This window comes from Leuresthes tenuis, unplaced genomic scaffold (assembly GCF_036924035.1).
Source record: "Leuresthes tenuis unplaced genomic scaffold, fLeuTen1.0.hap1 SCAF_3, whole genome shotgun sequence".
NCBI classification, from domain to species: Eukaryota; Metazoa; Chordata; class Actinopteri; order Atheriniformes; family Atherinopsidae; genus Leuresthes; species Leuresthes tenuis.
The window spans coordinates 30,126,159-30,152,408 of NW_027325357.1; the positions used below are offsets into that span (position 1 = coordinate 30,126,159).

A 26,250-nucleotide genomic window follows, 5' to 3' on the forward strand; every position below is an offset into this window, starting at 1 on the left:
AATTTAACAGGGAGCCAATGAAGAGAAGCTAAAACTGGAGAAACATGATCTCTCCTGTTAGTTCTTATCAGAACTCTGGCTGCAGCATTTTGGATCAGCTGGAGGCTTTTCAGACTTAAAGTTTCCAGCGCTTCAGGGAGAAATTATCTAGTTATATTGTTACTCTAGATGGTATTTCCTTGGCTTCTAGTTCTACAGTGAGGAACATTGGAGCTATTTTTTAACAAGATTTTATCATTTGACTCACATATAAAACAAGTTTCTAGGACTGCCTTCTTTCACCTTTATAATATTATAATTGTAATATTGCCAATATCAGGAACCTTTCTCAGGGTGATGCAACGAAACTAGTCCATGCATTTGTTACTTCAAGATTGGACTACCGTAATTCTTTATTATTGGGCTGTCCCACATATTCTCTGAAAAGCCTCCAGCTGATCCAAAATACTGCAGCCAGAGTTCTGATAAGAACTAACAGGAGAGATCATGTTTCTCCAGTTTTAGCTTCTCTTCATTGGCTCCCTGTTAAATTCAGAATAGAATTTAAGATTCTTCTCCTCACATTTAAAGCCCGGAATGGCCGAGCTCCATCATATCTTAAAGATCTCATTGTAAGATATTTTCCTGACAGAGCACTTCACTCCCAAACTGCAGGTTTACTTGTGATTCTCAGAGGTTGCGAGGCAAAGCCTTCAGATATCAGGCCCCTCTCTTGTGGAATAAGCTGCCAGTATATGTTCGGGTGTAACAACCAGTTGGGTTGGGCTGTGCGTGACCCTAGGCCCTAGGCCGATGGCCAGACTTCCGACAACGTGGGACCCAGGAATGGAGTTGGTCTGGCGGCCGACCAGACGACCAGCGACAAGGGAGCCTGTCCGGCAGCCGGCTAGACTTCTGGCGATGTGGGAGCCGGTCTGGTGGTCACCAACGAGGAGGAGGCTGTGCAAAAGGCAGGACCCCCTTCAGAGCAGCAGTGGGAAGAGGCAAGCCCACCCAGGCACCCTCTGGCGAAGACGAGAAGAGAGGCAAGCCCGCCCGGGATGGGCTCTGAAGGCTGGCCCAGGAGGTGGGGACGACAACACTGGAGACTGTGGGGACGGCGGCGTCTGGCGACTGTGGCTCTGGAGGGACGAGGGAAGAGGCGCCCCCGGCAGCCACTCATGCAGACTCCAGCCCAAAGAACTACGCCAGGGCCGCACAGCTCACCCTCCTGGCTTCCTCCAAGATGTAGGTCGTGTCTGTCTGCAGCATGTGAATAGGTTTCTCTTTAAAAATATCCAAGAGTTGATTAGATACGTCTAACCTCCTTGACACGCTGGATTGTGTCCCCTTGCAGGCCCAGAGGTCGCCGACCAGCTCCCAAAAGGTGACAAAATCTGCTGGGTCTATACTGGCAAAATCCTTCTGTCAGACGTGGGGTGGAGGGAGGACCCAGATGCAGAATTTCAATGAAAATTTTGATTTATTTGACAAAGTGAACAAAAAGCGTGGCTGAGCTGGATAACAAGAAATCTTAAACTGTGGAATAAATAAAACAAAACAAGACTATGGAAACTTAAGGCAAAAACCTAACCTGACCAAACCTGAAGAACGTGAAAAGTGAGGCGAAGATTTTGCAATAAACTGAGGGAAACCTGGAAACTAAATACTGTGGGGAGGTGACTAGTGGTGGGGTGCAGCTGTGAAACAAAGACAGGCGACTTGAGTGAACCTAATGTGGCAAGGGAAAAAACATGACAAGAAATAAACCTAAAACTTGAAAACAAGACCTGACAAAAAAACAAACTCAAAACATGACATGACACCGGGATGCAGACACTCTTTCCAATTTTAAGACTAGGCTTAAAACTTTCCTTTTTGATAAAGCTTATAGTTAGGGGTGGCTCAGGTGATCCTGAAACATTCCATAGTTAAGCTGCTATAGGCTTAGACTGCTGGGGGACCTCATCTGTCACACCTTTCCTCGGTTTGCTCCCTTTTTCCCCGTTTAATTTCTCAAATGATATTACGTACATGTGACATTATTGTGGTCATCAACTTGTGTTTCCCTGGTCCAACAGGAATCCTTTGAATGGTGGTTTTTTTCCCCTCTTTTCTGTCTTCTCAAACCCCAGCTGGTCGAGGCGGATGGACACCCTTCCTGAGTCTGATTCTGCCAGAGGTTTCTTCCTGTTAAAAGGGAGTCGTTCCTTTCCACAGTCGACTCAGGCATGCCCAGGATGGGAGATTGGACTGAAGAGAAGTTTCAGTGCAATCTCTTGTGTTCCTTAGCTAGGATATTGTTTTTGAATTGGCTCTATATGAATGAATTGGATCTTAGTGGACTGGGAACCACATGTTGGGGATTGCTGCAAGATCATGATAACAGGCTCCTTTTTTCCTTTGCTTTTCATTTTGAATAACGCAGTGGAAATAATGTCGGCCACCGGACAACTTTGATGAAAGAACAACAGCGATTTTCTGTACCACTGACAACACACAAACATTGGAAATAGTTCTGTCCATCACTGGGCATGAAGCAGAGCCGAGCCCAGGGGACTGGGTGAACTCCATACGCAGTGTGATTTGTCCCTGGAAATATCCTCCCGACCATGGAGATAGCAGATGTCTCTCAGTTGGGAAACAAACCAGAGCATTTGGAAGCTCCTGAATTTTGTTTTACTACTTCACAGTTTATATAGCACATGTCCTGTGGACAATTTCAAAAGAACAAGTTCTTAACTTCACTGATAAGATGATTGCGTTTGCTGCAGCCCCACAGAGGCTTCAGATGGTGCAGTACAGTAAAGTTTGTTTTGTGCTTTGAGAGATGTAGTTTTTATAGTAAAGCACACAGGAGGCGAGTAGCTGAATTTTAGGTGTTCTACAGGTGCATACTGAAAGCCTCCCTTTGGGAAGGTGTTCTAAAGCACAGTTCATTCAGATTTGCAGGAGAACAAGTTTTCAAAGTTGTGAAAGACAGACAGTAATGGACTGCAAACTGAAACAGAGGAAGAACAATGAATAGTGTGTAGAAATTATGGTCAGATTCCCAGTAGACTGCGCCTCATTTTGAGGTGATCCTCAAATCTGGATGGATGCCACACAATGATCCCTGTCCAACACTATCAGCACATTCAGCAAATCAGGAGTGCACTATGATGCGTGATAAAATAATGTAGCAGTTAGATAAAGACAGAGCGGCAATCCAGTATCTCAGCAGGAGCCCACCAGTGTCATAAATCAACAGCACCAGTTGTGCTGCTGTTTGACTGATAAGGATTTAAGCGTTTGCAACTGTGTGTTTTATTTCACACAAACATGCCTAATGAGCAAAATATCTCACAGCACCTGCCAAGGCTTGATATCTTAAATCTGACTTGGGATTTTCAAAGTAGTCACTGTCCAGATTTAATGCCCTGCCAAACAGCAAACAATCTGTGAGGGTCGTGTAGTTATCAGTGGGACTAAAAACAAATCTCCATTATCCAGCTCAAATAAAGTCGCCTTTGTCTTTGTACAACTTCATGCTCACCAGCGTTCCAATAATGAAAGCAAAAGAGAGACACTTCTGTCACAGTTTTCTTTCATTCTGTTTTTTCACAATATCTCCTGTGCAAAAATCAGTAGTATAATGCAACTGTTTCTTTACTTTTAGCCAGTACAAACATATTTGCATGAATGGTTGGCAACAAAACAGAAAAATAAACTTTATATAGGTACTTTGTACCTACAAGGATGGGGACAATGTACCTGTCCACCCTTATAGGAATTGCTCAGTGTGACTTAACAACACGTAGCTTTAATGTGTTGTAAAAATAAACACATGATTTATTTTTTTTATGTCCTTTTTACTTTTCCTGAACAGAAATCACGACCAAACACAGTTCATTGGATGCATGTCACATTTGTATTCTGCTTTGTGCCAGACACCCTTTGCGTGTGTTTGCTTCTCTGATTCTCTTTGTATTCATATACTGTATATTAATAGTGTATTAATAATACAGCTGTATTTCCAAAGAACTGGTCTCATTCACGTTTTTTGTTTCTGTCGTCAGATGCTGACAAGAGTCTGAAGCTGTGTCTGTTTATTTTTCTATGTTTTCTTTTGCACTATGAAGCACTATGATATACGTGTGTGGCCTTGTGTGCTATACAAATAAAGTTGAGTTGAGTTAATGAAATCCTCAATTTATATTCACAGCTACATCTGAAAAAAATCACCATCTACACAATTTAAAAACATCTGTGCAGTGACTTTGGATATATTTAGTTGTATGATGATCTCAAAGAGAGGAAGTTAGAAGAAGTAAGAATGTCTCGGAACGTCTTCTTTGCAGCCTCCTAATACACCACAAGGACAACAGCTTACAGACACTGCTGCCTTTGATTGAATAGAACAAAGACAGAGAAATGTTCCCTTACCAGGAGAAAAAAACCTCACTCCTCCTTGGCAGTACCTTGGATGTCGCTAAATTTTAACCTCGTCTGCTTTGAAAAAAAGCAAAATAATTAAGTTAAATCTGTTACATCTGGCATGAAAAAATGGATGTGTGGTGTAAGACCCTGTCTTTATGTGTCTATTATCTAAAGCTGGGCAGATAGCAGACTGGAGGGTAGATTTGTCAGTTTCTTTCTGAAAAAAGCTGGAACAACCTGGACAAGAAATCGATGAGAGTTCTGAGACTGAAATAAGACATGAAAGCCGCAGGCCAGAAAGGATTAAATCAGTGACATAAAATACAAAAATATTCTGAAGAACAGTTGGCTTAACTACAGATTGAAGCGATTACTCAGTATGACTTCGTCATTAACCACCACTTACACATTAGAAATAATCATTAGCTTGACCGTTTATATGAAAAATATTGTTCGTGCTGCTTTAATGTTCAAAACCATGACTTTACTTGGTCTGTAATATAGTAACTGCGTGAGGGGTCACTCATTACCTCTGTAAGAGCATTTCGGACAAACCTTGACCTCCTTCCTTTTTTATGTAATCACAAAAATACAAACAAAAATTCTCAGTTTCTGAAAACACCATCCATTCTTTTGTTTCCCAGAAAAGTTTATAAGAGAAATAAGAAATTTGTAGTGTCCTGTTTAGCCTCAAACGATGTAAGAATGACTTCCCTTGTCTCGCTTTTATTATTTTTTGCTAATCTGCTGCTGAGTCATTGAGCAACATCACTGTGACAGTCAGGGAGCAGGAGCACAGTGGCAGAAGTTCATATAGGTCCTGTCCATCAACATTCTTTAAAAGTCATGCTCCATCTCATCAGATATTCATTATCAAATCCTCAACCCCATAAACCTCATTCACAGTCATCTTTGTCTTCTGCAGATGTGGACGAGTGCATGACCAATACCCACAGCTGCCAGCCAAGTGAGCATTGTGTGAACACAGTGGGTTCATTTGTATGCAAACTGCAGGTCATTTGTCCTGCAGGCTACCAGCTGAAAAACAGCGTTTGCCGAGGTGAGTTTGTTGGTCTTGATCTATTTCATCAAGCCGATTTTCCCAAACATCTGTCCCAGAGCTTCGGAAGCAGTCAGAAGTACACAGAAGTAACTAAAGAAGTGGAAGAAGAAGCCAGTAACAAAAGACAATAAGCACAAGGGATAGATTGTGTCTCATTTGTAAAAAGAAAGTGTACAGCATGTTTGAAATGTATGGAGCTGTACAACTCATTGCTCAACATGGTGCCAATTTCCCACTAGCTCAGCTGATTGTCAGTTGCTTTTGGTCTGTCATGTGTTGAATCAACTGTAAAAATCCGAATACTAACCAGATGAAAGGGGGAATATCATCTTCTTTTAAAGTGGAGCTGGACATACTTTGATCGATAAATCAGTTTCCCTCCCGTGCTCGCATACTGGAACAAGGAGAGAGGTCCAATTAAATGGCCCAGTTGAGCAATAACTGTGAGGATGAAACAGTACAAAGTGTTGCCAGTGTTAGAACAACTTAAAGAAGACCCAACACCAATAGCTTAAACTGAGGCAGTGCATAATAGATACTCATGGTAGCAAAACATCTGCTGTTCTGGTCCTTACTCTTAATCCAATTTTGGATCTATGTCATCATTAGTTACAAAAACATTTTGAAATAAGAAATTTAAAAAATCCTGCTAATCATTTCCACTCAGAAATTCCTCTCAGACACATCTGTGGTCATGACTCAGTCTTTGACAGTAAAGCTTTACTTTGACATATGCTGGTGTTTTCTGGCTGCCGTGGTAATGTTTGTGCTTGTGCAGATGCCCAGAATCTGTATGTGACAAGATAATCTCCCAATAAGGCATCATTGCACAGGCAGTGAAGCACTTTGAAGCTCTCTGACTCGTGTCATCAGCACTTGGCACCAGGAAGACTAATCAATGTAGCTAGATAATGAGGGTAATATTTAGTCGACCATCCAAAAGGGGAAAAACTAATTAGCTGCATGAAAGCAAAGGTCTCTGCTGTGATGCTGGCAACTTATCCCCACAATGATTATTGGTAAAGAAAAAACAAAACAAAATTAAGTCTTTTCGCTCAAAGGAACCAGTGTAACACAAATTCCTAAGAAAAGGGGCTCTTGGCACCAGAGTAAAAAAAACTCAATTTGAACTCTATCCATCGCTCACAAGATCCAATAACTGTCATTTAGGGAGTTTTGCTCAACTTCTGTTAATTGCGGAGCCAGATGATCAAGTGATTCTTTTATTGGAATTGTTCCTCCAGTTAAACATTGGAATGGTGAATGATTGAATATCTGGGATGTTTCATATGCTTATTCTATGCTTGAGCCACAGTGCCACCTGCTGTACTGTTAACACTTTGAGAGCTCAGAGAAGCTGAGGGAGTTGACAGCAGATTGGAATCGTAAACAACAGCACAAAGTGATAATTTTTTTTTATCGAGATGTCTTATTGAATTTATATTTATCTGGTCCTTTTTTCAGACATCGATGAGTGCACGATGAGAACTGATAACTGCAGTGAGGGCTATGTATGTGCGAACACACTGGGCTCTTTCCTGTGTAACCCCAAGCACAAGTGCATCAGTGGTTTCACGCAGGACTCTCATGGCAACTGTATTGGTAAGAGACTGTCAGTGCTGCTCTCTGTTTGTAAAGGAAAAAGTCTGATCATGTGACTATTAAATAGCCAGTTGAAAATTAGACCTCCTTAACAACCTGATTCCTCACTCCTTCTATCCAGCTTTGTGTTTAAGTGATTTTTGGAGTGTTAATTTACATTTAAGAAACATTTACTGCTGCACTGATGTCATGGAAATCTTCAAATGTCTGTTAAGTGTGTTTATGTTTATGCATTTAGCAGACGCTTTTATCCAAAGCGACTTACAAATGAAGATATAACATTACAGCTAACATCAAAGCTAACAATAAACTTCATAGAAGGAAACTACTAGTCAGACTCTGTCAGAGGTGACAGTGTAGAGATAGAGTGCAGGCATAGAGGAACATACAAAGTAGTGTGTCAGAGGTTTGCTCTGTAGACCTCAACATCACCCTGACAACACCCTCTTTTAAACATCATGGAAGAACTACGGGGCTGCACGGTGGTGTGGTGGTTAGTACCGTCGCTTCACAGCAAAAGGGTTCCAGGTTCAGTTCCCTACAGGGGCCTTTCTGTGTGGTTTGCATGTTCTCCCCATGGGTTCACTCCAGATACTCTGGTTTCTTCCCATCATCCAAAAAGATGCGTGTCAGGTTATTTGGTGATTCAAAATTGTCCCTTGGAGTGTGTGTGAGCATGCATGGTTGTGTGTCTTGTTTGTCTCTATGTGGCCCTGTGATCGACTGGCAACCTGTCCAGGGTGTACCCTGCCTCTCGCCCAGTGACAGCTGGGATAGGCTCCAGCCTCACTGTCACTATAGAAGCCTTGTAAGGTGGTTGAACAGCTTTGGAGACTTTTATGTAAAGTGATATCAACAACTCACTAGAACTCACCATATAACATGAAGCTGCAGGTGACAATTATTCCCTTTTTGGTTTTATGTACAGATTACTTAGCCTACTACTACTGAAAATACCACTTAACCTTAGTTAAACCTTAGTTAAAGAAAATGATAGTAAATTCCAAAACCAAGACTTTTGCCACCCAATACCAGGTTTCAATTTTATGCATTTTTGTACAGGAATATATTCATCTTAACAGGAAGTTGTTTGTGTGGAACAGTTGCCCAGTAGATAGCTACGACACGGTTGAATATTAAGGAGGCAATAAAACGTCTGCAGTTTAACGGAATCGATCATTCTGCTGTTATCATTCACGCTTAACATGAAATGGTGTCAGGAGTGCAGCAGCAGTAAGTAGCAGAAAAAAAGTACATCTACAAGTAGAAGTGGAAGTGCAGCAGGAGAGTAAACTTTATTTCGTCAACTACACAATGGCGAACAATGAGGGTGACACTAATATGGATGGCGCACAGGCTCCCCAGCTTGCAGCTAACATTTTTAATACACTTCCAAATACAATGTTCTCAATTCAACTTCCAGAGGCCTTCAACTTTTCAAAACTCCAAGGGCCTCATGTACAAAGACTTGCGTGGATTTCCTACTGAAACATGGCGTACGCGCTAACCCAAATGCCCTCCCACGCACAAAAATGTCCGGATGTATGAATCTGTGCGTACGCATGAATCCAAGCACATTTCATTTGTACATCCCAATCAACGTGGAATTGAATGCAAATGTCGGAGTACCGGACTCCTCCCTGTAAATGCCCCTACCTAAATATGCAAATCATATTTAAATGAGCCCTGCACCTGCGATTCCCCTCTCTGCATGATCAGAAAAAAAAAGAAAAAAGAAGATAGGAAAAAAGAAGAACTTCATGGAAAGCGAGATGGAGGTGCTCGTTTCTGAAGTGGAGGCCCGCAAAAATGTGCTCTTTGGCATGCTGTCCTCCGGCATAAGCAGCTAATTAATAGCTAATTAATTTAGAAGAGTCTCAATTAGTCTGGAAAGATAGTTTAATAACGTATAAGAAAGCACTTCGTAAAGCTAGAACTGCTTATTATTCATTATTGATAGAAGAGAATAAGAATAATCCCAGGTTTCTTTTCAGCACTGTTGCCAGGCTGACAAAGAGTCCGAGCTCTGTTGAGCCATGTATTCCTTTAACTCTCAGCAGTGATGATTTCATGAGATTCTTCATCAATAAAATTGTTTCTATCAGAGAGAAGATTAATGGAATCCTTCCCATTATTATGACAGATGTATCATCAAGTAGAGCAGCTTTAGAAGTATCTTTCGAACCTGAATTGTATTTAGACAGCTTCTGTCCAGTTGATCTTTCTGAGCTAGCAACAGCAATAGTCTCTTCTAAACCATCAACTTGTATGTTAGACCCAATCACAACTTTTTTGTCTAAAGTTCTTGAAAAAATAGTTGCAGTTCAACTTTGTGATCATTTACATAGAAATAATCTGTTTGAAGAGTTTCAGTCAGGATTCAGAGTACATCATAGCACAGAAACAGCACTGGTGAAAGTTACCAATGATCTCCTGTTAGCTTCTGATAGCGGACTTGTTTCTGTGCTTGTCCTGTTGGATCTCAGTGCTGCATTTGATACGATCGATCACAGCATTCTGTTACAGAGACTTGAACATGTTATTGGGATTAAAGGAACTGCATTAGGCTGGTTTAAGTCATATTTATTTGATAGATTCCAGTTTGTTCTTGTAAATGAAGAGTCTTCCTCACATGTTGAAGTAAGTCATGGAGTTCCTCAGGGTTCTGTGCTTGGACCGATTCTTTTTACTTTATACATGCTTCCATTAGGTAACATTATCAGACAGCATGGCATAAATTTCCATTGTTATGCTGATGATACTCAGCTGTACTTATCTATGAAACCAGATGAAACCAACAGGTTGGTCAGACTACAAGCCTGTCTTAAAGACATAAAGACCTGGATGACTCAGAACTGTCTGCTTTTAAATTCAGACAAAACTGAAGTTGTTCTCTTTGGACCTGAGCGCTTCAGGGAGAAATTGTCTAGTTATATAGTTACTCTAGATGGTATTTCCTTGGCTTCTAGTTCTACAGTGAGGAACCTTGGAGTTATTTTTGACCAGAATTTATCATTTGACGCACATATAAAACTGGTTTCTAGGACTGCCTTCTTTCACCTTCGTAATATTGCTAAAATCAGGAACATCCTGTCTCAGGGTGATGCAGAGAAACTAGTTCATGCATTTGTTACTTCAAGATTGGACTACTGTAATTCCTTATTATTGGGCTGTCCCACATATTCTCTGAAAAGCCTCCAGCTGATCCAAAATGCTGCAGCCAGAGTTCTGATGAGAACTAACAGGAGAGATCATGTTTCTCCAGTTTTAGCTTCTCTTCATTGGCTCCCTGTTAAATTCAGAATAGAATTTAAGATTCTTCTCCTCACATATAAAGCTCTTAATGACCGAGCTCCATCATATCTTAAAGATTTAATTGTAAGGTATTTTCCTAACAGAGCACTTCGCTCCCAAACTGCAGGTTTACTTGTTGTTCCCAGAGTTTCTAAAAGTAGAATGGGAGGTAGAGCCTTCAGTTATCAGGCCCCTCTCTTGTGGAATAAGCTGCCTGTAAATGTCCGGGAAGCAGACACCCTTTCCACTTTTAAGATTAGGCTTAAAACTTTCCTTTTCGATAAAGCTTATAGTTAGGGATGGCTCAGGTAATCCTGAAACATCCCATAGTTAAGCTGCAATAGGCTTAGACTGCTGGGGGACCTCATCTGTCACACCTTTCGTCACTTTGCTCTCTTTTTCCCCCTGTTTAATTTCACAATTGATTTTATGTACATGTGACATTATTGTGGTTATTAACGTATGTTTCCCTGTTCCAACAGATATCCTTTGAATGGCGTTATGGTGTTTTTCCCCCCTCTTTTCCCTCTTTTCTGTCTTCTCAAACCCCAGCTGGTCGAGGCGGATGGCCACCCTTCCTGAGTCTGGTTCTGCCAGAGGTTTCTTCCTGTTAAAAGGGAGTCGTTCCTTTCCACAGTCGCCACAGGCACGCTCAGGACGGGAGATTGGACTGAAGACAAGTTTCGGTGCAATCTGTTGGTTTCCTTAGCTAGGATATAAATTTTTTGAATTGGCTCTGTATGAATTAATTGGATTATGATTACAATGAATTGAATTCCAATTGGCTTGAATTGGACTATATTACTTAAGTGCCTTGAGATGACAATTGTTGTAATCTGGCGCTATATAAATAAAATTGAATTGAATTAATGTAAGAGGAGTGGGTGGGAGAGCGTGTGCAAGGCTGTCAATGCTGTGGGGTCTGAGAAGCGCACACAAGCAGAGGTGAAAAAGGAACCCCAGTGTGCACATCACCTGTGGGCACAAGCAGTGCATGGCTCCTTGCTGTGTTGCGCTTCAACGTCGGCTGCAGCTCTGCGCACATCCATTGGGGATGGTCGTCTTCAAACAGCCTGTGTGTAGATGATGCAGGAAGAACTTTGCTGACACAGACTTGGTCGAACACCGAAACCTTTATTGTCAACCAGGTCCGTATAAGAATTACAGATTGATGCACCAAGTCTGGAGAGATGTGTCAAGCCCAGATTCCCCAAAATCTCTGACTTACTGTGGGTGTGCTCTTTGTTAAGTCAAATCTGCCTTTTTTTAGTGAGCTTGAAGATGTTGCCTGTTCCCATCACCAAACACAAAGCCCGGACATGGTGTGTGCGTAATTTTGAGCCTATTCTTGGAAAAACTTACTGGGGGTAGGTTATTCTCAAAATGTCCTGATTTATACCCATGACTCGCTTACACAGCTGGCAATTACTTCTTATCATTTTCCCAGAACAACTTTGCACAGGTGGTAAACATGAGACACTACACCCTCGAAATCACTGATGAGCCAGTTGTCATCATGTGCCAGCAAATCCTCTCTATCTCTGAACACACGCTCTCTTTCAATTGCACTATTTGCTATGTCTTCCAATACCGCTAAAGCGGCCATTGTTTTTAATAGTATGCATTGCAACACTTTGTGAATGCTTTTATATCCACTCGTGTAATTACAGACACATGGGTGTGTTAATTGTTCAGTGTTAATTGTTCAAATGTGTATCAAATGTGCACATCACATTTGATACACACTTGTACTTGTACACACTTACTACTGTAACTGCAGCAGTCACGCATGTGATTAATGCTTCACTGACATTGGGCACATTTCCTACCACTTTCAAACAAGCTCAGGTTACACCGCTGCTAAAGAAACCTTCCCTCCCTCCAACTCATGTGGAGAATTATCGGCCAGTCTCTCTCCTCCCGTTTCTGTCTAAAATCCTTGAAAGGGTGGTCTTTAAGCAGGTCAACGATTACCTCTCTCATAACAACCTCCTTGACCCAAACCAATCTGGGTTTAAAAGTGGACACTCCACCGAGACGGCTCTGTTAGCTGTGACAGAAGCCTTAAAAGAAGCCAGAGCGACAGCTAAGTCCTCTGTACTTATCCTGCTCGACTTATCGGCTGCATTTGACACTGTCAACCAAAGTATTCTTTTGTCCATGCTCTCAAGCATGGGCATCACAGGGAGAGCACACTCCTGGTTTGAATCGTACCTCACTGGTCGGTCCTTCAAAGTATCCTGGCTTGGTCACACTTCTGCAGCGCACCACCTTGCAACAGGGGTCCCCCAAGGCTCAGTACTGGGACCTCTTCTCTTTGCCATATACACCAACTCACATCCGATCACATGGCTTCTCATACCAATGTTATGCTGATGATACCCAGCTCCATCTATCATTCCCACCTGATGACCACACGGTCTCAGCATGAATCTCAGACTGTCTCTCTGACATATCAGCATGGATGAAAGCCCATCATCTCCAACTTAACCTCCCAAAAACTGAACTGCTTGTCTTTCCAACCAAACCAACCATACAACACAGCATCTGCATCCAAACCGAATCCCTATCTCTTGCTCCATCAAAGGTTGCTAGAAACTTGGGTGTCATGATTGATGACCAACTAACCTTCAAAGATTACGTTACCTCGGTTGCTCGTTCATGCCGCTTTGCATTACTAAACACAAGAAAGATCAGACCATACCTGACCTAACATGCCACCCAGCTCCTGGTGCAGGCCATGGTCATCTCCCACCTTGACTACTGCAATGCTCTCCTAACTGGTCTCCCAGCCTGTGCTGTGAAACCTCTGCAGATGATCCAGAATGCGGCGGCGCGTCTGGTCTTCAATCAGCCTAAAAAAGCACACGTCACCCCTCTCTTCATTGAACTCCACTGGTTACCCTTAGCTGCCCGCACCAAATTCAAGTCACTGATGTTAGCCTACAAAGTGCTTAATGGAACGGCTCCCATCTACTTGAATTCTCTTGCAAAGGCTTATGGGCTTCACACGTCAATCCCCCTGCACCCCACTCTACTTAACCCAGAGCTTCCTGACAGAGCAACTGTTACACAGAAAGAAAGAGAGAAAAAGTTTAAGGACATCTCAGTGTTCAACAAGAGACATCGTGTGAAGGATAGCAGACTCAAAGGCACAATGGTTTCAGTCCACTCCACGCCCCGCTCATATGTCGTGGACAGTATTATGCCAACAGGCATAATCTTGTTCCCTTGATGGAGGATGTTCCTCAAAGTCTAACATCCTGCTCGTTGACCTGACCAGTCGAGATGGTCTCAACCACACCAAACCACTCAGTGTCCCTAAACCAATATTCAAAATACAGCTACACCTGTTCTTACTAGAACCACGTTTGGCGGGGTGGTGATAAAACCTCAGAGACTGAACCTGTCAAGTACATCGAGGACTCAGGACACAGATGAAGGGTCTTTTCGGATTCAAAGAGACGTTAATAATAATATCACACAGAGCACAGCAAGGCAGGGCGATCTCCAGGCAGAGCAAAATAACGGGCTGTGGAAGCCTAAGCGCTCTCCTCAGTAACTGTGGCGGAGGTTGAGCGCAGCTATGAAAGTTAACCAACATAAATCTCTCCAAACTGAGGAAAACAGAAAAGCTATGAACAAAACAAAGACATGCTCTCCTAACGAGGCGGAGTTAAACAAAGGACGCACTCGAAAAACAGAGGCACTATGAAACTTAAAGCTGTCCTTTAACTGAGGCGACTATGAAAGGTTGCAATGAAAAATCTCTCCTTGATAGCGGAGGAACAAACAAGGCTATGGAACTTACCGTATTGAATAAATAAACTAAGGCTATGAATAAGAATAAATTATAAATCAAGATAGCTCTGCAGGAGGGTCACTCACTGCAGGCTCGTGGAACTATGACCGTGGAAACTATGGGTCAAAGTAAGGCTGGTAATGTAGCTTATGGGGAGAGACAACATTCTGGCACAAGACAAGGGAAACACAGACTATTTGAATACATGAGGGACCAAGGGGAACAGGTGGAAACACTTGGGAATTAGGGAAAACAATGAGACGCTTGACACGGGAGGAAGGGCAAGATACCTGAAACGAGAGGGGAAAGTTAGTGCTTTTTCAAAATAAAACTGGAAGTGACGAGACTGTTTGAACCACTGCCATCAGGAAAGCGGTACAGAAACATCAAAACCAGCACTACAAGGCTCAGGAACAGCTTCTTCCCCAGAGCTGTGAAAGCTATCACCCCCTATCGTGTAGTTTTACCTCAGTGTGCCTTTAGGCCGTAAGTCTGTAGAAAATTATGTTATCTCGTATAATGACAATAAAGACTCTTGATTCTTGAATTGCAATTTCTGAAAATTGATGACAACATTTCCTCCAGCTGTTTCTTTTTAATATAACTTACTTTTACAGCCTTTTGTTGATCCCATGAGACGTTTTGCTGCCATCAAATTCGAGATAAGGCCATATTTTTCACCAAATTCTAAAAAATGTTACTTTCAACATTTGAAATGTTTTAAAAATAAGATATTAGATACAATATTGTTTATTTTACATTTGAACATTTTTGCATTCTGTTTTTATTTCCATTTTACACAGTATTCCAACCTTTGAAATCAAGTTATTGAAATAAATGTAATTGTATTGCCACTCAGTAGCTCTGCAATGCAGTAAGGGAAGGAAGTGTTGTTCATGCTTTTCCATGAGCTGTTTTTATTTATCGATGCCTTAAAATTAAGTCTGTAGTAAAGCCAGTAGCAGTCATATCTCAAGAAGGAACTCCATGAATAAAACACAGTAAAGATTTTCTCAACCGTAGTGATGGGCTGGTGATTCCCCTAACCATAACCCTTTATGCCTCATTACTGTCCCACTGACACTTATGTCTTCTCTTAAAAGGTTTCCTCCTGTATGTGTTGACAACAACATTAAAGTTGGCTACCAAATTATCAGTAAAGGGGAATGAACTGGCTCCATTCTTTCTCCGAATTGGAAGCCAAGTTGAGCATCCAGCATGACAGAGGCTTTAAACGACTAATACTGATTTGGTTAGACATTTAAGGTGTCTAATCAAATTAGTAATACTGAATGGAGTGCTGTCATAAATGTTTAAAATGCAAATACTGAAAGTAGCTGCTCTCTTTTTCCACAAATATTTCCACACATGTTCACATTGTCCTGCCACAATCACACATGGCGGCCGTGGATGGATAAAACATCAGAGATCAGAGAGTTGAAGCTTACTCAGTGACTTTGATACCAATCAATCATAAGACAGTCTGATCCAATACTTGAAATTGTATCAGGACATCTCTACATGAAACGTCAGTTTTTCCATAATTTGTACACTTTCAAAGATATGTGCAGCCAAAAACCAACATACAAACAATGCAGTAACACAAAAGATTTTTTTGATAATTTTTGACAATTTGCTTGCAGTTTGGGAAATATCACAAAATAGTTATAATGCACAACTCTGGGTGCTCCTGATGTCATCAGAACAGCTCCTACACTCACATAATGGTTGTCAGTAGAGTCATTACAGATCTGTCATTAAGTGTGGAAGACTTGCTTTATAGGTTTTCAAATATCTATTTCTAATTCAGTACTCTCCTCTTTTTTTGTGCTTTGAGTTTATGTGATTAACCTTCTGTGAGCTGTGTGTCTGTTATTCAAAATATGTGATTTCACAGTGACATTATTAGTTATACAGCACTTTGATATTAGTTAACAACATATATGATACAAACAATTCAGCCTTGACGTCTTTGTGATTTGTCATATGTTTTGTTTCTTCACCACCTACATTCATCTGTATAAAATAACACAGCATCTCTAATGCTGCTTTAATGCTGCACTCAGAGAGAGACATTGTTTGTTTCTAAGGGCAGTCCCATGTCTATGACATTTAGTTTTTGTATTTGCTGACATAACTAAGTGGCTGGACATAAAGGAAAGATGCCCTGCTACTTTGGAGCAATTTGAGTACTAGCTCAGAAGAAACACTGACTGGTCTGGAAACATACCAACTCTTCACCACTTTTACTAACTTGTTTCTTTTCTTTAAACAGATACTCCAAAACATATGAGATAAGATAAGTTCAGGGTTCAATCAATGGTCAAAATTTACATATTATAACCCTTTATTGACTAAACGTTTACATCATTGTAAGGGACAAAGAATTTCCAAAGTGACCACCGTCATACTTATTTGAGAGCTGCCTGATATTCACAACTGAAATCTTGATGACTTGCTGAAAAAAAAAGATAAAAATTCTGTTTTTGAAGCAATTAAATATTGTTTTTAAGAAGTTAATTACTTGGTCATGTAGCTGTTGAAAATATGGGAATCCTGACCTATTATAATGTGAGTTGAAAGGTTACTGGTTCCACTATATGTGTAGGGAACAAGTATTTATTGTGTGGTCATATAAACTTAAGACAGAACAGTTACACAAATGTCAGATGAACTACTTCAGACTTGCCAGTCTGACAAAACTGTGTTGTTAAAGGGTGAACAGTTAAACATTAAACTAATTGTTCTGTTGAAAGTATTGTGAAGAAACAGACATAGTCAGGCCTGTCAGTAAGGATTGACCCTCCCACCAATCATCACTCTCCTCAGCTACTGTTAGGCTTGACTCTCTGTCTTTGTGATTGTACAGACATAAATGAATGCAGTAGCCCGAGTGAGCCGTGCAGCCCGGATTCTAACTGTGTTAACACAGTGGGCTCCTACACATGTCAGCGGAAGATAATAATGTGTAATCGTGGCTACCACCCCAACCCTGATGGAGCCAGCTGTGTCGGTGAGTTTTACCACTTAAACATGCAGTATTGACACAGGAGTAAAGCATTATGGAAGTTATCTTCACTCTTCTGTCCTGGAGCTGCAAAAAAAGAATAAAAATATAACACAAAACTATTGTATTTGATAACTTAACATTCTGGCTTCGAAAAGTGCATGTCAGTCAATCATTTATTCATTTCATACAAGTTTTTGTTGTTGTTGTTGTTATTATTGTGTTGTTAGGAACATTTTTCTCTTCACACTGCTAACTGCACTATCACTTAACAATACCTAACAATACAGCTTTTGGGACTACACCCTGTCTGTTTACTTTGCTAAAGAAGTTAAACAAGCCCACAACCCTAACTTGCTACAACAGCTACCCAGCTAATGAAGAGCAGGACTGATTGTTAAGTAAGTTATGGCCTCATTCAGACACTCACTGCTTTCCAATAGTCTGACAACAACTGATTACGTCAGTCAGTGGGGTTACATGAGTGCCATCGGATCAGATTAATTGCTAAATTACAATACGACTGAGTTGTTCAGTTCATGTAGACACCTTAATCTGACAAAAAAACGGATCGGATCGACTTACTCACGATCAGATTATGACCCCGAGATAACTCGATCCAAATGTACACCAAACGTGCATGTAGACGGTTGAAGCACGTTATGGATTGGATTGAGCGTTCTGCGCATGCTCAAGATGTTTTCCCGGGACCGTCACCCGGAAGTCGAAGGAGACGATATTACTATTGTTGTCACAGTGTCGGAAAGAAATAAACAACGCGATAGAGAATGTGTCATTGTGCATCGCGTTAACCATGCTCATCACAAACGAAATGTAGAGGGACTTAGCTTCATCTTGCTCTTCGTTCGCCGTCTTTCTCGAATACCTGAGTGTGTTGTTGTTGTTGGTGGTGGTGAAGAGGTCAACCGGAAGTGGCTCTATTAGCGATAGTTGAAATGGGTACAGCGCCGGGATATGATATGCTTTGTGCCAGTGATTCGATTCATTCACCATCATATATCCAAGGATAATTGCCCTTGCTCAGATAAGGAGCATAACCCAGCTGTAGTTATAATCAAATTAATCTCATCATGTATACCCACTGACTTTCATGCATGACTGAGACCCTGATGCTCGCTATCCAGACAGCACAAGTCTGAACTGAATGCAGTCATGTTAACTTAAAGATTCTGCATATCCTGTCGACTCTACATATCCATATGGGTGTATCTGTTTATAGGAAAGAATTTGTCTGTAGAGTAGTTACAGTCACAAGCCTTTAGTTTCCAGCCAACATGTGCATGTGGGGTTTTTGTGGGTAAAAAAAAAGTGGGAAGGTGGCTCATAAATAAGCCCCTCAGGGGATTATCCATTAGCTTCCATATTTCCCTGTGCTAATATTCCACATTTATTATGCTTGACTACGTGACTGCTAATTAAGCATGGACCCAAAATGGGCATCTTATCTGGGGTCAACTAAGGTCAACCACATGGGTCAACCCAGGAGATTTTCTTTTGATGGTCTTGGCTGGCTCATTAATAGAAAATGCATACATAAGTTCCAAATTAGCAACAAAAACGGGGTCGCTGTAGGTATGATAAATGAATAGGCAAACATACATGGGGCCCATCGAGTACCCATTGTATCCTGTACCAAGCCCATGTGGGCAGTTAACATTAGCAGTGCCATAATTTGGAAGACGTTATTATGGGTTGAGCTTTTTGTTTACGTATCCAGACATTGATGAGTGTCAGATGGGGACGCACCACTGTGGAGGGGGCCAAATCTGTCACAACCTCCCTGGCAGCTACCGCTGTGACTGTCAGACTGGCTACCAGTATGATGCCCTTCGAAAAGTCTGTACTGGTACGTTTCACTGAATCAGGTCTGCTGATGATGATGATGAGCATAAGGAAGGTTCAATCATGCAATTTTTGAAGCTCTGAGGGCTGAAGCTGTTTAACTGGATCATTCAAATTCTCCTTATCTCAAATTCAGATTTCTTAATGCAGTGTCATAACAAGATAACTTGTTTATCCCTTCATCAATATTAGGAGCTAAATATTTAGAGCTAAATACAAACAATGTATTCCACCCATTACTTTTTCAATTCCCTTTTCAGTCTACCATATGGTGGATATAGATAAGAAATGTCTGTTTATTTAAGTGAAAAAGACAAGCGAGTCTGCTGCTCTTGCTAACTGAGGAAACAGATGACGGAACACCTCATCAGGAAGGGAATTATGAAAAAGGCTTCCATTCATATTATGTACATCCTCATATTAACAATATGTAGTTACATACAAGTTTTACCAACAAAATTAAGGAAACAAGCTTGAATGTTGCAAAAAAAAAGTACTGAATATGGCTCAGAGAATTGCTGAAAAATGCTGAATATGATTAAAAAATATTTAGATCTGTATGGAGAGATACGCTCACTGTAACCTTCCTTGAATTTCTTCATGAAATAGACAGAAATGGCATATTTTCATTACAGTTTCCTCATGGTTTCCATCAAACATATTAACATTGTAGCCCTTCATAGACATATGGGTTCTGCGTTCTTGGCTTCCAAAAAAGTAATGCACATTAACCCACCACTGTTACTCTGTGGTAATTCACACACACCAAGCAGAGGTGGCTCAGCACCACATTGATACACAGATATTGTGGAATCAATTGGGAAAAGTTATAGCTACAAGTGTTCCATCAGAATTATGTAAAAATGGTAAAAGAGGCAGACCCAGAAAGCATGAGAACAAACGTCTCCAGCCTTGTTTACGTAACAGTTAATTAAAGTGATTAGCAGGGAAGTGACAGCACAAGCTGTGAATGAGTTTATTTCACCAACTGTTTTTTAATGTAATTCTTGAAAGTAAGAAGCTCAATTCAAACTCAAAGCAATCTCGTGAATAAGCTGCCTTTTTAGAAAATTATCTAATTTGTCAGATCTAATTGATTACATCTGTGGAATTATTGTACAGAATTATGTAATTTGGAAAAAATAAAATCATTAGCAAGGTGGAGAATTTAGTCAACACATTATTCTCTGTGTGACTGGAACAGGCGTGGAGTCCTTTGTGCTGTCTAATAGCTCCTCCTCCTGTACTGACAGATGTAAATGAGTGCTGGCGCTCTCCTGGCAGGGTATGTGCCCAAACCTGTGAAAACACCCCAGGCTCCTTCTACTGCTCATGCACAGCTGGCTTCTCCCTTGCATTTGATGGCAAGAACTGTGAGGGTACGTTAGAGTATGTTTTTTTTTTCTTTCTCGCCCCTCTGTCAGTGAACATTCATAAAAAAAATATAAATATTGCCTAGCTCAGATGGTCTGTCTCATTTTTCATCAAGAAGTTATGATACAGAGACAGCACTTACGGTAGAATGCCATTATGAAGAATCAAATTTAGTCCTCACGCAAAGTTTAAGGTTAGATGGCTTTCTTTGTTTAAGTCTTCAGATGGAGGGTCATTTTCTTTGGATCTCATGAATGCAGAGTCATCAGACATTGCATACATAATAGTTTCTTAGCTCAGGCACTGTCAATCATCTGAGAGTTGTAGAAATGTCTGTCCTTCAAAGAGTCAAGCTCACCAGGAGCATAATTCACACTGTACCAGCATGTCATAGCTGTTACTAAAGGATATTAATCAAGGTGTGATTTTTCAATTATCTAAGGGTTTTCTACAGAACTTGTCTGAGAGACATGAGCAGGTTTCCATAAGTGCTATTCACATTTACTAATACCAAAGTAGTTAATGTCTGGTACTGGTTCAACTAACAAACTTCAGTGTATGGATTTTACTAAATAAGTTTATTTAATAAGGATAAATTTGCTAGTATTTTATATTATTATTACAGTCAAGAAACCATCCTACTGCACTATATCATTACAACACAGTAGAAATGTCAATCTATTCCACATTCTGTATATTAATTATTGCATGAGTCATTTTTATGCCCTGTTTTAGTAGCATTTTTGGTATATTAATTTGTTTATCGAGTCAGTTTTTTGTTTTTTTCCTGTACAAATCATTTTCGTATTTATTTTAGATAATGGTACTTTTGGTCTTCCACATTATAATTCCAACTTTATCCTTACAAGAACATGGTTCTAACCACATTTTTTTCTTTTCTGTGTGTAGATGTAAATGAATGTGACAAAAACCCCTGTAGCCAGGAGTGCGCCAACATATATGGCTCATATCAGTGCTACTGTCGGCAAGGCTATTTCCTGAAAGAGGACGGGCACATTTGTGAAGGTATTTTCTCCAGGGGTAATGTATAAGCAGTGAGGACACTACAACAAATGAACAGAATAGACAATAGAAAATATGAAGTATATGGACATACCCACAGTGATGTCACAAACTGTCAATGTTAAAACCTTTATTTTAATTTAATTTTATTCTATTTTTTGTATTTATTGTGTGTGTTATTGTTTTTTTCTTAACTGCACTTTATGGGGAAAAGAATCGAGGAGACTATTCATGTTCATATCAGAGGGAATGGTAAACCATTAAATATCTAATATCACTAAGTATACTCAATTTTCTCATCTATCTTATTTCTAATGGCACCATAATTTACTAAATGAACACCATCCTGTAATAAAGAACTTAGGTCAGACCATATGGAGGTCTCATAATATGTGACCACATTGAGTATATTTCTCTGACCAGGAAGCTATGTCAATCTTTTTTAATACAGTTTGTGTATAATATTTATACATTACTCTTTTTTTTCACGTCGACCCCATGTATAGATACTGTCTGCTGATTAATTAGTTAACACTTTTTAAGGCAATACACTGCCAGGGTGCAGTGGTCCTGTAATCAGGTACACGTGAAAAATAATGTAAACCAACTTAACATAATTGAAATGTTTTGACAGCTCCGCTGACAAACTCCAGAATAACACCACTCAGTTTCTCAGTTATAAGCATAAAGAACCTCGATACCTCTTTAATCTAAAACACATTGACGGTGCAGTACTTGGGAGCATCAGATGAGTGAAATGCCACCTGTCGCATCAGTAGGAATTATTTGTATTTCATATTGATCCTTTTACACAACAACCACCTGGAGAGAAAAAAAATGTGATTGTAATCACGGTTGGTTGTAGAGCTTTGGTTGTTTCTTGACCTATAAATTAATCCCTCCTCATCACTTTTACATACACTTTGATATGCAACAGTGCCGCTGTAAAAGCAGAGAAGAATAAGCATGAATAAAACTACTAAAGCACCATTGGAGAAAAGCTGTTATGGGATGGGAACCAGGAGGTATGATTAAGTAATCTGTACTTTCAGGAGTGGAAATACTTGAAAACAGGCAAGTGTCACGAAATTATACTGAGCTCCTTGTAGAAGGGTGCTCCCTCACGGTCAGCCACCATAATCGAAAATGATAAAGATAGCTGTTGCGTATTATTCAGCATCAGTGTATTCTGGCCTTTAAGCAGGATTTACAGATACAATGCATTAATGCTCAACAGTGGGCAAAGCTAAATTTTCAGAATCTATTGACAATCAGTCATGAGATAAAACATGAATTCGGTCAGTTGATTTGACTGGCTGCACTGCTTTTCTCAACTTTTACAAACTACACCAGCAAAGTGAGGCAGCAGATCCATGATTCAGTTCGGTAATGCAAGTGAATGAAAAATGAGACGATGCCTGAAATATGTACATGTAAATTGTGCATTAGAGTTTTAACAAAACATTTCCCTGTAATTAAAATGTGTTGCAACTTTTGCACTGGAGTACATTAGAGATAGTTTAGGTGTAGTTATTAAGAAACCTTCTGTTTTACACTGATGTGGTTCTGTCATCAAGTGTCCATAACAAAAAACAACAAAAATTCAATTACATTTTTTTAAATAAGATAGACATATCAAGTGATATGTGACAAGCACATGCAAACACATCCAATCTCATCAATCACTTTACACTTTCACTGTGATAGCCTTTTCTTTTTTTTTTCTCATCCATTTTCTGTCCACAATGTCATACTAAACCTGGGAACCAGGGAAAATGTTATATATCTTTACGTACACACTTATCCCTGAGCTGAGAAGGCTAAGGGATGTAAACATCAGCACTCACTTGCTTTAGCATCTAGTAAATTATATGGAAGAGACAGCACTTGATATTTTTTTTCAGTTGTGTAAACTAGATATTGACAAAAGTTGCTCAAGGACAGGGATGTCAAACTCCGGTCCTCGAGGGCCGCTGTCCTGCAAGTTTTAGATGCTTCCCTGCTTCAACGCACCTGATTCAGATTAAATGAATCTCTTCAAAAGATTGTTACATTCTGCACAAACCAGCTAATGAGGCATTGATCTCAATTAGGTGTGTTGGAGCAGGGAAACATCTAAAACAAAATGTTTAATAGCTACACTGGTCCACAAGGGAAAACGTAGTCATGTCACAATTTGGCTCCCAAAATTGTGACAATACTACGTTTTATTTGATCTATTCATTGAATTATATTATACAACATATTATTGAGGACAGAACAGGGGTTCTATATTATTATTAGACTGTACTATTGTACAGATCTCTTCGCTGATTTTTTTCCTTGTCATCTGCTAATTTCTTCAATTCCTCTGGTGTCACCTCCTTGTGTCGCTTCACCTTTTTCTTTTGATATTCTCTTTTTCTTTTTCTTCTGCTCCATCCCAGTCTTAAGTTCACCAAATAAGTTAAAAGAAATGATAAAATCACTCATGTTTTGTCTTGCTGTTGTGATAAATAAACTGTGAAATAACGTTGAATCTCTGTTGCTATGGTTTCCAACTAGTGTTTGAGCAATAATTTAGAACTGTCATCAGGCAATTTGACCGAAATGTCTTTCCTAGGTCTAAATTTACACTTTTTAACCTACACCCTCCAGCCAATCAGAATTAAGTATTCACCCAGACCATGGTATGAAAATAATAACACTATGATGCAAATGCCTAAGACAGGAATGCATACTAAGCTAGCTTAAAAAGCACACACACACATGCTTCCTTTTAAGCCCCTTTGGTGTTCTGATTGGACTTTAATCTACAGTAACTGATAAGCAAGCTTGCATGTATTTAACAGATATTGACGAGTGCTCCCAGAGCATTGGGAACCTCTGCACCTTCCAGTGCATCAATGTTCCAGGCAACTACCAATGTGCTTGTCCTCCTGATGGATATGTTATGTCAGTCAATGGACGTACCTGCAGAGGTAAGGTGTCAGTGAACTCATAGTTTGTCAAAGATGCATGAATAGTTGAGAGTTAAAACATGTTGATTTATATGCACTTTAATACTTTTTGCTTGTAAGGTCCAAGATAACAAAGGTGATGTGCTGCTTATAGAATAGCCAGCATAAAAATCGTTCTGCTGATGCAGATAATAAAAATTGGGCCACTTCAATATCACTTCATTTATGATATCAGTTGTTCAGAAATGTGCCAGTGCTCATATATCTTAAGTTTCGTTTTAAGAAAAGAATTGTAGTGACAAAATAAGACTAATTAGGCCCCTTTCCGACAATCATTCCTATCCATTAGTCTGGTTTGGTGATTTTCTGTTTGGGATGGCAACTCTAGATTTGACTTAGTAACATTGATTAACTGCAGCACTGAGTAATTTTTTTAAGCATTTGAGCCAAATCAGCTAGAGTAAGCTGTGCGTAAAGGTTTTCTAGCTGCGACTGAAGCTTCTGCTCTCTGATAAGAGGATAAGGGATAAGGTGAAACATTTTTCTCCCTTATGTTGGTCTCAACATAAGGGAGAATTAACTAGAAGTACAAATAAAGTGTAACCAAATTTCAGTTTCCCATTAGCTTAAATTGTCAGAATGCCTTAATGATAAAGGGTTGTAAAAATATGGCTTATTGAAACAAAAGTGGAATTGTGGCTCAATTTGTTCCAGGTTAGAGAAACATTATACCATCTAGGGGTAAACTGACCAATTGAAATCAAATCTATGTTAAATTTTAAAGATGTTTTTTTTTTAAAGCTAATTTAAACAAAAAAAAAAATTAGTTCAAGTTTCTGTATTTGTTTATATTTCTGAAACCATTTGTTGAATGGTCATCAATCTATTGGAAAAGCCTGAAGAACTTTCCAGTGATTTCTCTGCCTTATAAGCTCTCATACAAGCCAATGTAACGTTAGCTGTTGCTTTTGGTTGTGTATTCTGCAGTTACAAAACCATCAGCTAGCAAATCTCTGACACCTGCTTGAAGGAACTGCCACCATCCAACTTACATAATGTAAAGTTATAGTTTGTTTAGTTTATTAAATTTGTTTGACAGGGACACAGTACAAGTACACCATATGTTTCTCTACTGATAACCAGAAGATGTTTTGCTCAAGATTATAATCATATATTTTTTGGCTGTTCCTATCCACCGCCATTCTGGATTACACAAAGCAGTTCTTGTCAGCTTGATATGAATTTCTATCGCAAAACAAGAACACTGTACCTCTAGAGAGGCTTCCAGAGTTTTGTATAATGGTGCGGCCTCTCATGACACGTGACATAAAAGAAAACATTTGAGCTTATAACAACTACACAACTAAAGTACTGCAGTTAAACCCTTAGGAATAATGTACTGACTTCAATAAACATAAACATACAGAAAAAATTATATCAGTTTACATACACTGATTTAGAATTTTGCTGTACATAACTACCGGGAACTACTGCCCTATGTATCTTTTTCCATCTTACTGATATCCAGCAAAAATAAGCCAATGTAAGACATCCTGTCAAAGATTTAAGAGACATTTCCTTTATATTGAGTTTGTGCAGAATGTTTGGTACTGCATCCATCTCTCCTTATCCACAAATCTATCCTGGCAGCTAAGAAATAGGTATCATGCTAAGCTAAGCTAATTACAAGCTGACTCGAGCTTCATGCATCTTCAATAGACTGCATTTTCTACAATGCTGAACTGTTCCCAACTTATATTTTTCAAACATAAATCCAACGGATGCAAATAAATAATTGAGTTATTGTGATTCACATCAGAACACCTGCCTCCGTGGCCGTATGACATGGGTTAAATCCCAAAAATTAGTCATAATGAATGGACTC

At 39.8% G+C, this 26,250-nt stretch overlaps 1 protein-coding gene across 3 annotated transcripts in view; it reads left to right on the forward strand.

The window, feature by feature from the left end:
- fbln2 (fibulin 2) overlaps positions 1–26,250 on the forward strand; it is a 114,272-nt gene that overhangs the window by 78,668 nt on the left and 9,354 nt on the right. For all 3 annotated transcript variants that reach the window (XM_072382941.1, XM_072382942.1, XM_072382943.1), the window contains 7 exons: positions 5,324–5,458; positions 6,926–7,063; positions 17,029–17,172; positions 18,905–19,033; positions 20,283–20,408; positions 21,313–21,429; positions 24,258–24,386. In XM_072382941.1, coding sequence (XP_072239042.1) covers positions 5,324–5,458; positions 6,926–7,063; positions 17,029–17,172; positions 18,905–19,033; positions 20,283–20,408; positions 21,313–21,429; positions 24,258–24,386 — 918 coding nt within the window. The remainder of the gene's footprint in view (positions 1–5,323; positions 5,459–6,925; positions 7,064–17,028; positions 17,173–18,904; positions 19,034–20,282; positions 20,409–21,312; positions 21,430–24,257; positions 24,387–26,250) is intronic.